Source organism: Lissotriton helveticus, chromosome 3_1, assembly GCF_964261635.1.
Source record: "Lissotriton helveticus chromosome 3_1, aLisHel1.1, whole genome shotgun sequence".
NCBI lineage: Eukaryota > Metazoa > Chordata > Amphibia > Caudata > Salamandridae > Lissotriton > Lissotriton helveticus.
Genome location: NC_136061.1, coordinates 819,161,134 through 819,174,728, shown reverse-complemented (window position 1 = coordinate 819,174,728; position 13,595 = coordinate 819,161,134). Strand labels below are relative to the sequence as shown.

At 41.6% G+C, this 13,595-nt stretch overlaps 1 protein-coding gene across 1 annotated transcript in view; it reads right to left on the bottom strand.

The window, feature by feature from the left end:
* COL9A2 (collagen type IX alpha 2 chain) overlaps positions 1–13,595 on the bottom strand; it is a 134,746-nt gene that overhangs the window by 22,787 nt on the left and 98,364 nt on the right. Inside the window, exons 27-28 of the mRNA XM_078681105.1 lie at positions 12,637–12,669; positions 11,133–11,279 (exon numbers count right to left, since the gene is read on the bottom strand). Of these exons, the coding sequence (XP_078537231.1) occupies positions 11,133–11,279; positions 12,637–12,669 (180 nt within the window). The remainder of the gene's footprint in view (positions 1–11,132; positions 11,280–12,636; positions 12,670–13,595) is intronic.

Below are 13,595 nucleotides of genomic sequence, written 5' to 3'. Positions count from 1 at the left end.
GCACTATTTTGCACATAATGGTATTTGCTGCTATGCTCAATTTTGCACATCCTTAGAATCATTTTCACTATGGAGTAAGTTCTTTGCATTTAAGCAGACAGTGTTTTTTACACAATGTATTGTACATGGATTTATCCAGTGATTTTTAGCCTATTAGGATTTTAATGCAAATCATGGTAGGAAAAACGCTTATAGTTTAACATGACTCAACATTCATATAAAAAATATGATATGGTATCTGTATATAATAATCTTTTTTTTTATATATAGATAAAAGTAATGATGCCATTATCATCAGGCGGAAAAAGAATTTTATAAATTTTATAAATCTTATGAATTGGATTAAGCCTGTTTAAATGTGAAATGCGTATATATGGAATCATTGTAGATAGCGATTGCAATATTGTACAAAAGCATGAGAAATTAGCTATTGCAATATATGGCATTTCCTGAGTCTGTTTTCTAGTTCTATGTAAACTTACCGACCATGTTACTCGATTTGGATGGGGCATAGCATTTAAAAATGGCTACAACCAAACCAGTCTCTAGGTGATCAAGGGCTTTCGAGCCCGAAACGCGTCATCTGTCGATTGCTGACTTGGATTTGTATGGTTGAATAAATAACATCTTGCCTGGAAAAAGAGGTTCGTTTCTCCTTCTTCGCCGCCAAGGCTTTGGTGGAAGTGGTCGGAGTGTTTGTTCGATATATATATATATATATATATATATATCAAAAGAATCCCGACCGCCTCTCTCTGCGGTCATGAACGGGCGCAGACCTCCTCTCCTCTTCTCAGATAAACTTAGTCAAATATCAAAACGCCATCACCCCAATGAAGTGTCAGCAGTGCAGAATTTTATTTTCTGTTAGTATCAGAGCGAGTGCCCTCCCTGACGCGTTTCGCTCCGCAAACGGAGCTTGATCACATGACGCGTCAGAAGTAGGCTGGTCAATTTATAGTGAATAAAAGCCCATGCGCCTAAAGAAACAGGACGCATGGGTAGACAAAAATACAAACCAAGCATTAAAGTAAGTATTTAAGCGCATTCAATAGCGAGATGACACAACAAAAGGAATTATAGCATAGTGCTCAGGAATCCTCATGAGAATCATGAATCCAGATTCATAAATGATTTCCTTAAATCAATTAGTAGAAGTGCATACTAGTCATAAAAATGACATTGAATAGTTATTGACAAAAGAGTGCTAGGTGCTCCATCACTAATGTCTGCAATGTTAGACATATTGAAAATAGTAACTGATCCAATGCAAGTGCATGAAAAGTAAAACTGAACTGCACCAGTCATAATTAATTCAAATCCTCAGTGTCCATATGAAAAATGCATATTTATCAATGCTAGGTTGTATAAAGTGCAAGTGCTATCAAACGTGAAAAGAAAATCATATTTAAAAAAATAATGAATTTAAAAAGTCAGACGGCTGAAAAACCCTTTTTGGAACCTATAACATGGCTTTTTTGTTATATAACAACATCATGAATGTATTCTCATCATTCCTAAACATATTCAATTCTTAAACAATAATGCAGACAGACAAAATTTACCCCAATGAAAAATAGTTCACTAGACTACCACATTATAAGAAATGATGTAATTCATCAAATGCATTCAACCCATTAGGTGATCTTGTATCAAGTAGCATGATAAAGTATGCTTCCCTTTGCCTAAGAAGCCTTTCTCGGTCCCCACCTCGTCCAGGATTGGGAACTGAGCACAATAGAGTGTATTTCAGATCTTTCAGTTTTTTGTCATGGACTGCCTTAAAGTGGCGAGCCACCGGGTAATTCATGTCAGAATTAACTATTGCCCGTATGTGCTGCAAAATGCGCTGATTAGCAGGCAGCTTAGTGCTTCCAATATAGGAGAGTGAGCAAGTGCAGGTGAGTTGGTAAACGACAAACTCACTGCGACAAGTTAGATGTTCATTTATTTGTATGGGCTTCTCACTAAAGGCTGATGTATAATGTGTACCATTAACAGCAAAAGTGCACGTCAGCCATATATATATTCACTGACAAAAAACAAAGGTTCCAGGGACAATATATTTAGGAAAAAGCATTAATAAAACCTTAGAAATTCACTGAAAAAACAAAAGTTCAGAATTTATACACATAAAACTATATTAATCCTGCAGTTATAGATGCCTGAACTAACTATAACAGACGCCCCTGCAATTCACTGCTGATGACCTCACATATTACATCACTCATGACATGGCCAGTGACATAACTGTTGACATCACTCATGACATCTCAAATGACTTCACTGATGACATCACTAGTGACATCATATATTGAGTTTGAGTGTTGTATAAAGGTTTCTGAGTGTTAATCATATATACTAAGACACTAAAAAAGTTATATTGTTATACTTTTTGTACCACTAATGAGTGACAGTATTTCTAACATAGATTATGTGAGTGGCTGTGTGAATGTGTGTATCCATGTGTGAGTAGGTGTCTGAGTGGCTCTATTAGTGTGTGAGTGATTGTATGGGTGAGTGAGTGACTGTGAGTGGCTGTAGGGGGTGAGTAAGTGACTGTGTGTGGCTGTGTGGTTGAGTGAGTGGGTGTGTCAGTGGTGTATGGGTGGGTGAGTAGGTATGTGAAAGGCTGTACATGCATGTGATTGGGTGTTTGAGTGGCTGCATGTGTGAGTGAGTGGGTGCATAAGTGGTGTATGGGTGAATGTATGGGTGTATGATTGATTGTATGGGTGAGTAGGTGTGTGAGTAGCTGTATGGCTGACTAACTCAATGTGTAAGTAGCTGTATGGTTGGGTGTGTTAGTAACTGTATATCTGTATGACTGGATATGTGAGTGGCTGTATTGCTGAGTGAGTGTGTGCATGAATGGCTGTATGTGAGTTAGTGGTTGTGTGAGTGGCTGTATGAGTGACTGGATGTGTGATTGGCTCTATGAATCATGAAGTGGGTGTGTGAATACTTGAATAGGTCTGTGAATAGATTTGTGAGTGGTTATGGGGTAGTGGGTGTATGTGAGGTTCTATAGGGGTGTGAGTGGGTGTGCGAGTGGTTCAGTGGAGGATGTATTCAGTGATGTGATCAGTGTTGGCATTTGAGATATCGTCAGTGATGTTATTAGTGATGTCATTGACCACGTCATGAGTTATGTAATATGTGAGGTCATAAGCAGTGCATTGCGGGTGTATACGTTATAGTTAGCTCAGGTAACTATACCTGCGGAATTTCTATGGTTTTGTACAAGTGAATTCTGAGCCTAACTATAACGCCCTTGTAACCTTTGATTTTTTTCAGTGAATTCCTAAGGTTTTTCTCAATTCTATTTTTAAGTATAAAAACCATGCTACCTTTGTTGTTTTCAGTAAATTTTGACACTTTTTTTTAACTCTATTTCCCAAATATAACATCCCTGTAACCTTTGTTTTTTTTAAGTGGATTTCTAAGGCTGTATGAATTGTATTTCCTAAATGTAACAAATAACCTTTGCCAGTGAGTGTGTGAGTAAGAGGATGTATGAGTGTTTTAGTAAGTCTGTGAGTGGATGTGTGAGTCTCTGAGTGGGTCTGTGAGTCGGTCTGAGAGTGTCTGATTACCCTCTTCTACTCGTTCTCTGCTCATTTTCAGCCTTTTTTTGCGCACTTCTGACCTTTATTTCTGCCTCTTCCTACTCATTGCTGACCTTTATTCTGCGTCTTTCTGTTTGTTTCTCACGTTTACTTTATTTTAATTTGCTTCTTTCTGCTCGTTGCTGACCTTGATTTTGCCTTTTTCTGCTTGTTTCTCACCTTTATTTTGTCTCTTTCAGCTCGTTTCCGTTCTCTATTTTGCCTCTTTCTGCTCATTGCTGACCTTTATTTTGGCTCTTTCTGCTCATTTTGGATTTCTAATATGCCTCTTTCTGGTCTTTGACTAACATTTATTTTGCCTCTTCCTGCTCATTTCTGACCTTTATTTTGCCTTTTTAGGCTTGTTTCTGATCTCTATTTTGCCTCTTTCTGCTTGTTGTTGACCTTTATTCTGCCTCTTCCTGCTCCCTTCTGACCTTTATTCTGCCTCTTTATGCTCATTCCTCACCTTTATTTTTCCTCTTTTGGTTGTTGCTTATTTTTACTCTGCCTCTTTCTGCTCATTTCTCACCTTTATCTTGCTTCTTTCTGCTCTTTGCTGACCTTTATTCTGCCTTTTTCTGTTCCCTCCTGACCTTTGTTCTGCCTCTTTCTGCTTGTTCCTCACCTTTATTTTGCCTCTTTCTGGTTTATTTATTTTTATTTATTTATTTATTTATTTTATTTATAGAGTATTATATATCGTGAACATGACCGCCTCACAGTTACATGAAGTAGACAGTTTGTAATACAATGGGTATAGCACAATAATATAAATCTGGTTCCAGTACATGGCTTTCTTATCAGTTTCAACAATAACAAGATTAGGATCGGTATGTAGTACACAAGGGACAACATTAGTATTATATAAATGGTTCCGATGAGTACCTTTCGTGTCTTTTACATCAAACTACAAAGATCCAATAACTGTAGTAATGTACAGTCTAAGAAGCCTTTGCAGCTAACTGGTGAGGTTATCTTTACATTCGTTGTTGACCTGTTGATGTACCACCTACAACAGATCTAGTTGGCATCAGTATTTGGTTGGTTTGGTATCTTAGTGGTCTTTTTGTGCAGGATGTATCCATATCTGACAGGGCTATGCAACGTCCGGCTATTAACCACGATGCAGATGATGAACAGTCAATGTCGAGGGTAGGAACTTGCTCATTAGGAACATCTTCGCTTCCCTCTTGACTGTTGCTGCGTTTGGAATTTTTCTAATGTTTGGAGGGAGTGAATTCCAAATTCTGGGGGCCGCTCCGGAGAATGATCTGTGTACGTTTTCTTCTTCTGAAAGATGGGAGGTTTCAGCAACAGGTCTCTGGCATTCCGGGATCGTCTGCTTCCCCCTGATAGCTCAATTTTCTGAGCTAAATACATTGGTGATCTGTAATGGAGCACTTTGTTGTTAATACATGCCAGTTTAAGTTGGATTCTGGCTTCATAAGGTAGCGAGTTTAATGCCTTCAGGTGTGGGGAAATGTGGTCATATTTTCTAGAACCTGTAATGAGTCTTGCGGCCGCATTGAGACAGGCTTTCAATGGTGCTGTAGAGATTTTAGGTAGAAGTGTTAGTGTTGTACAGTCATATTTAATCCTTGTTAAAACTAAGGACTGAACTGCCATTTTGAGGTTCGGCGTAGTGATAAGTGGTTTCACTTTTCTAATCTAGTTCAAGTGAAACCGGGCACTTTTTGCCATTGATTTGATGTGGGCTTTCATGTCTAGGTTCTTATCAAGCGTGATTTCTAGTGATTTGATCAAGTCAACTAGGATAGGGGTGCAGTTCAGCACTGTGATCAGTTTGGTCCATTCCTTCACATTTGCGGGGTTCTTTGGAGGTGAAATTAATAGGAATTCCATTTTTTGTGCATTTAATTTCAGGTGATTGCTAGTTAACCATTGTAATGACACTTTTAAGGTCTCATTCATTGTCTTGATCTCTTCCAGCGACAAGATCTTGATGTAGATCTGAGTGTCATCTGCGTACATGTGATAGGATATGTTTGCGTGTCGGAGAATTTCTATAAGGGGTTCGACATATAGGTTGAATAGTGATGGAGATAATGTTGATCCTTGTGGAACTCCAATCGAATTAGGGCGTGATGAGGAAAGCATCTGGTTGACCAGGAATCTTTGTGTTCTGCTCTGTAGGAAGGATTCAAACGATTTCAGAACATTTCTAGATAATCCCATCTTGTCTTCGAGCCGGGCTAGTAATTTATCATGATTTAACGTGTCAAATGCAGTAGACAGGTCAAGAAGAACTAGTAGACATGTCTGATTGTGATCCAGGGCCAGTAGCGCCTCATCCACTATATGTAAGATTGCTGTTTCTGTACTGTGGCCTGGCCTGAATCCAGATTGGCAGTCGGCCAGCAGATTGAAATTAGTGATGTGGTTGCTCAGTTGATTTTGTGCACATTTTTCAATTAGTTTGGCAAGTAATGAAATATTGGTCACTGGACGAAAGTTATTTGGGTCTGCCGGGTCCGCTGTAGGTTTTTTGATGATGGGGAGTACTTGACCTGTTTTAGGCACTCTGGTAGGACTCCTTGAGACAGTGAGGCATTGATTATTTTGGTTGATTCTTTTAAAGCATTTAGAGGGGAGGGGATCATTGTAGTGGTTATTTGGCTATTTGTTTGTTGCTGACTTTTACTCTGCCTCTTTCTGCTCATTTCTGACCGGTATCAGGCTTCTTTCTGCTCTTTGCTGACCTTTTTTACTGCCTCATTTTGCTCATTTCTGACCTTTGTCTCTTTCTGCTCATTTCTGACCTTTATTCATCTTCTTTCTGCTCATTCTTCACCTTTTTTTGGCTCTTTCTGCTCATTGCTTACCTTCATTCTGCCTCTTTCTGCTCATTTCTCACCTTACCTTGCCTTTTACTGCTCTTTGCTGACCTTTATTCTGCCTCTTTCTGCTTGTTTCTGACCTTTATTCTGCCTTTTTCTGACCTTTATCCTTCGTCTTTCTGCTCATTTCTCACCATTATCTTGCCTCTTGCTGCTTGTTTCTGACCTTTATTCTTCCTCTTTCTGCTCATTAGTGACCTTTATTCTGACTCTTTCTGCTTGTTTCTCACCTTGATTTTGCCTTTTGCTACTGTTTGCCCCTGAGACAGTGGGGGAGCCTCAAGGCCCTGTGTTCCCTGCTTGCTCCTGCCTCCTGTGGGAGCCGTCAGTTCTGCTGCACAGAGGGAGCTGCTGAAAGGCAGCTCCTTCTGTGAAGGAGCAATCCTTTTGTCTGTTTCCCTGTTTGCTTGAGTGGGCGGGGAAACAGACTAAATCTCCGCTTCTAGCAAGCGAGAGCATTTTGTCAAGTGTCGCTTGCTAGAAGCGGAGTGTTTTCTCTGACTTGGTGGGAGGTGTCAAAGCTCCAGCCAAGTAATAGCAAACAGCTATGTCCTGTGGGTGGGCACTCTGGGACATAGCCGGAGTGGGTCGTGGGGGGTGGCGGTCCCCCAAGCCATTATTGGGTCGAGGAGGGGGACTGTGTGGCCCCCATCCTTCTGTGAGCATGGTCTGGCGCTGAGGAGGTGGTGGTCCCTGGGGCCATATATGGCCTGGGATAGGGGTTCCCCTCCCAGTTTCAATTGCATTTTAGGCCCTGGGCCGGTGGTGGACCCTGGGACCCAGGGTTGTGTGTGTGGGCCCCCCATTGTTTTAATTTAGCCCCATAGAGGTGTTGGTCCCCAGGGCTTAAACCCACCCCAGAAGGGAGGGGGTCTGTATGGCCCCCTCCAAGTTAACGCCAAAGCCCCAAGGAGGTGGTGGTCCCCGGGACTCAGAAGTGCCCAAGAGTGGTCTGTGCAACCCCCTCCATTATATTAAAAAAGCCCCAGGGAGGTAGTAGTTCGGTTGACTTAAAAGAGCCTTAGGAAGTTGGCCCCATGTGCCCCCCTCTCTTTTTATTCCTGCATGTCCCCGGGATTTGACCCACCCGGGGGCTAATTAGTAGAGAAGCAAGGGAGCCTGCGCTTCTTTTACAAAAAAGAAATATGTGGGAGCCACGAAGCCAGCGCGGCTCCTGCTGAATTTTTTTTTTTTAAATGCTTTTTTATCCCAGGGTCCCAGGCGGGGTCCCTGTGGGACCCTTTCCCAAAGAGGCTTAGTGGGTATGGGTGTTCCTACTCTGCCCCCTTCTCTTTTAAAAACAAAAAATTGTGGGGCTCGGATGTAGCTAAGTCCCAAGATTGCTGCCAACATTTCTTGGTTGAAGTGTTGGCAGCCAGTCACATTTCAGTACAGGAACTGTTGATCCTCGGAGGATCCACTTCCTTAAATAATACACATTTGTTTTAGTTTGTTATTTTTCAAAAACTACTGAACGGATTTACACACCAAATAACAAAGAAGGTTCTTTTTGGACCAAGAGTTTAGGCTGTAGTTGCAACTAAAATCTCTATGGGAATTAACATTAGAAGCGCAGTTTTTGCCCCCTCCTTTTTCTCAGCCCCCGCTTAACAATTATCCCAAAACTTTTCATGTGCAACAAGAATCACCAGGGCACTTTTTGGGGAACATTTTGTGAAGATTCGTTAACTGGGCCCAAAGATTTAGGCTAGTCAAAACACTTTTCCGATGGAAACATGGTCCTAACTCTATCTACCTACTGGCAACGAGGAACGATGCTTAAAGGGGCATCCGGTGTAAAGCAAAGGAGCAGTTCTCTTTAGCCAGGCCTATATCTCTAACAATAGGTATTTCAGAATGTTCCTTTATTTGATGTCGTCGACTAGTGTCTTCTTTTTTTGTTCCTTTTTGACATGGTACTTGGCTTCCCATGATTTTATTAGTGCTGGAGTTTCTGCTTTGTTGGTTGGGGCACTTCCAGTGTATTTGTGCCTATATAATTTTTTCTATGACAGGGCTACTCTGAGATGAATAGAGATGTTATAACACATGGCGATGGGTTTGTGGTTACACATAACCTTTTTATCTGTAGCTTGTTGGTTATACCTACAGTACTCATAACGTTCCAGCAGAGGGCGCTGCGTCCTCAGTTTTTGTAAACTGTTAATTGTTTTAAGGCTATGTTGAATAAGGATGGAGTATAATCTTAATGATGCACAAACTATACACTGATGACATAAAAAGAAAAGCGTGTTCCGGTTCACAAATCTCTCTTCTTAACATTTAATTACACATCCTCCTGCTTCCTGTAAAAAAAGCCATTTTAGGGTCCAAGGCCACAACTTTATTTCTATGTAATATTTGTAAATGCAGTTCTATGGTCCAATTTAAGAAGTGGTTATTTATTTATTTTGTTTAAAGTGCCTGATGCCCAAAGATCTGCTCAGAGGCGCTTGGGGCGCTGAATACCAAGGCTGGTAGCCTTAAAAACATCTGGTGCCTCTTTAATTGAGGAGCACACACTGCGTGCCCCTTCATCTCACTCTTGCAGGCTCCTGCTTTCTTCCTATGTGGCGGTTTTGGCGTCTTTGTCTTCCTCCATTTTTCCGACCTGTGTGCTTTACAGCTCTTCCACTCAGTAAATATATGATGCAGAAAAATAAGTGTCGGTGCCCCACCGGCAACTACCGGCTCAAATTAAGCACTGGATTTGAGTCATGACTACCTCAACAAAATGCAAACTGTTTGCAGTTAGTTGGTGGTGGTACTATTTTCTCTAGCACAACAGCACAAATACAATAAAATCTATTCTATACCAGGAACCTCCAAACTTTTTTGTAATAAGAGCTACTTATGTCCAATGAAAATCATCACGATTTTCTTATATTGTTGGAGGCGTAATTTGGACCACATTAAAAAAGATTACATTAGTGGGCAGCAAATGCAAGATTACCAGCAGTGATCACCTCTGTCCATCAGGCATGGTTGCCAGCAGTAAAGTAAAATAAAAAAGGCTTGATTAATGTGGAATGCCTCTAAGTGGGCATATGTAAATGTATTGCGACTTATATAGCGCACGTATCACCCAAAGGCATCAAGGCGCTTGCTTAGGGAACCCGTCCTGGTATTCCCCTGTGAGATACCCCAGCAGGGTATCCACAAGGTGAAAGCCAGGCATCCCGCCGCGAGGGGCCGTAGTGGAGATTAAGCAAGCTATTGCCCAGAGTCGCAGAGTGTGACCCTGTGAGTCGAGTAGGCACCGGAGTGAGAATTGTTGAGTCCGTGGAACTTTTTAGCCCGAGACCCGCCGAGGCGGGGAATCGAACCCTGGTCCATGGCCAATCTCAGCTTCCGGATCTGCCGCCTCTAACCACTGAGCCACACTTCTCCACCGCATAACAGCCACAGCTGCATAGCTCCTAGCTTCAAGGTAGTTGTGTTAGTAATAAGTCTCCCTGAAACATGATTTATCTTTAAAGTCTCCATTTTAAATATATTTTTCAAATTCATTTTTTTTTTTAAATGTGTATCTGAGACCTGAAAAATTGACACCCTTTGTCTCGATTGCATGCTTTTCAATTTGTGTATGAATATAATACTTTCAGCAAAAGTTTATAAAGCAGTAGGCTGGCTACCCACAGGAAAGCTACCTACAGGTAGCTGAAGAGGTACTTGGACAAGCCTGTTCTATACTGTGCAGTGGATTAAAATCCGCAAAAAAAAAGTATTTTAATCAACATGACTTTGGGGTCCATGTGAGCCTCGTGGGGGACACCACATGGTTGTTTACAACTTTTACCAGCTGAGAACAAGCACTCGGAAGAAGTAGACATGTTTCAGCGCACCATTTCTACCTGAGTGCAGAAAGAGAACAACACATGGTGTGTGGCCTGGTACAACCATGTCTCGCACGTCATTCCCTATATATAGGCAGAAAAAAATCACTATTAAAGTGAGATGACCTGTATTCTGGGACATTCCACGTTTTGATTTGTTTTATTCTTTTTATTGTGAATTTGCTATGGATAAACTGCGTTTTTGTAGGTTGTCTTTTTCTTAAACACCCCACGCCCTCCCCACCGCTACCCGTATTTGGAGTATCCTTCTACTTTCATCTGAAAAATGACAATGCCCGGTAACTGTTGATGAGATACAGACCATAAATCCGTACCCAGACCACAGAGTATATTCCCTTCTAATTAAGGGACATTTCCTAATGAGATTCAAATTTTTAGAGTGGCCCAAACAGGAATGTGCCTCCTTAGCCCCAAGCATGTATTGTGCCCACAAAACAAATGTGTTCAGGGCAAAAGGCTGTCCTAAAACAAACGCGTTGTCATAGTGTCAAGAATGTCAACAGTTAAAATGCTGAGTGGAAACAGAACCCGTTAACCACAAGGCACAGCGCGTTGCTTCAGTGGGAAGGCCTCATCCTAAGCACGTGTTTGCTCAAAGTGAAAAGTGCCCCAGAAAATCCTGTGCGCAGCACCACTGGACATGAACCATGAATACATATGAGCGCCTTCATGGAAACGTGCATCAAACACAACAGTTGTGTGGCTGAGCGGAGAGTGTGGCAGTTGTAATGCATGCCATTAGCTCGGTCTTTTAATACCCTCAATAACTTACATCTTTGTCATAAACTTTATTGCAAGTCACTTACCGGATTCCCCTGGCGCCCAGGCATTCCCGGCACGCCCCTCTCTCCGTACATCCCTCGTGGGCCTGGGGGGCCAGCGAGCCCCTGCACACCCGGCATCCCCGCGTCCCCAGTGGGGCCGGTGTAGCCCGTCTCTCCGCGGACTCCCAGCTGTGGAGGAAGCACACGGGGGGGGGGGGGGGGGAGTAAGTATTCGAAAGATGAAAACATGTTAAAGCAAAGCATGCGGGTTACATGAATGTAATACAATGTTGACCCACAGTTTCAAAAACGAAATATGCACCGTGGAAACATTCGGTGTAATAACAAACAAGCTGTAGGAAAAACAGGACTCGGGTGGGAGTTTAAATGTACTCACTCTCTATTTGGATTCAGCACAGAAATTTACAAGGACTTCAAACTGAGGGTTACAAACCTCAACAGCTGTTCAGCAAATCAAAGTCCCAGCTTCCTCTTGAGCTACATCACGAGACACTGAACAACACACGTGATCACAGATGGGCACAAGTAAATACGGGCACGGTTTATGAGAGGCGTTGCTACATACAAGTAAGTCTCAGGTACACCTATAACAAGGTGTAACTTAAGCCTGGGTAAATGATACATGAATCTATCTATGAGTGAAGGCATAAGCCTGTGATATACATGTCTGAAATGTACTCTCTCGAGGAAAAATGACTCTAATGTAGGTTTCCTCCTAATCTACTCTTGTGGGTACACAAAGGGGTGTTTCAGGAGTGGTCCAGGAAATCCTATATGGATGTGGCGAGCATCCACTCAGTCTGAACTGACTGGGTATTCTCAAACATATTTTATGGAACTCCCCATATTTTTCAGCTTCTCGTGAACAGCCAAGGAGTAAATGCTGCTGAAAGTGCGGGGAAGTCCACCATTTTCTACAGCTGTCAAACAAAGTGAGGATAATGTTGGAAGCAGAGAGATGTAAGTCCAAAAAGAATAAACTTGTAAGATGTACGATTTCCATATTTTAAAAAGTCACACATTCCCTGACTTTGAACACGTATATTTTCACACTATGCTTGTATTGAGCTAACCCAAACAGTTTAAGTAAGCATTTTGCTAAATACCAATGACTTGCATGTTTGTTCTGACGTGCTTAGCTTTTGCCTGCCTTAGCCACATTGTTTTATGAGTAAGGCAAGCATGTGCAATGTATACCCCTGTGATTGTTGAACTTACATATGATGCAAATTAAAGTTACAGCTCTGTTCATTAATCTGGCCTATGGCGTAAGCCAGAGGAAACTCAACTATTGTAATAAACTAATTTTTCACTGACTCCCTCTAGTGGCAAAGAAGCAGTGAAACACAGTGCACACACAAGCAGTGTGAACAAAGCCATGCTGTTCACCCACCACTCATCCCAACAGATCCCATCCATTCCATTAGGGCACGCGCTCTGTTGGGCCATTCTACATCCCCTGCCTCCCTTCTCTTCTCGTGAGATCACCACGTATCGCATTGGTCACTTGGCCACCACTGCTTACCTGCCCTTTAGGACCGGGTTCCCCAGATTCGCCCTGAAAGAGAGGAAAACTAGATGAACAAATCTCATTTTTCTTAGTCCTTGTCTTCAAATTCATCATTTCACACTAGACTGAAACTCTGGCTCCCCATCTTCACCAAGTACTTATGTAAAAATATATCTATATTGATTTTCATGACAACAACATGAATCAACATAATCCGCTCCCTTCAACCAATACCTCCCAGAGGAGCGCCCACCCCTGACTTAATATGTCATAAGTAACATTTGTGATTTAATTCTTCGCACATGCGGCACCGCTGTATCTGGTACCTAAGTTCGACAACTACATGTCAACTACAGCTCTACATATGTCATCTCGGCACATCCAATGGCTCCCTATCTCCAACCTCCTCGGTTTCTTCATGGATCTCCTCCAAGTTCTGTCCATTTTTTGCCAGCCCATTACTGAAATTTACTGGCCATACCAAATAAAGATGATTGAACTTTAGCAATGTTTTCGCCTGTTTTATATGTTTAGTTATTGAGAGAGTAAATTGTTCAGATTCTGATGGGTACATATTTTTTAGCTTATAAAGGTTTATGAAAGACAATAGATATAGGTTGCGATTTCTAGTGCATACATCCTGATGCATTTCAAATAGAATTATTTACACTGATATATTTGTTAATGTGTGCTCCTTTCTTGTCTCCCTAGTCACCTTTCGCTCTTTTCTTTCTGTTTATCTCTTCATTTCCCCTTCTTCCCATGTTTGTTCTATAGTTTGTATGTCTTGTGACTCATATACTGAACAATTTCTTATTGCCTACAGTGTTTAGAGGTTACTTGAATATTTGTTTATCCTCTGGTGCATATGTAAGGTACAGGAATACCCATAAATAAGAAAGTAATACATCAAAGCACAAGCTTGGAAGCAGTAATGTGAAAGAGTGTCTGCTGTTATAGATTTTGCAGCATCC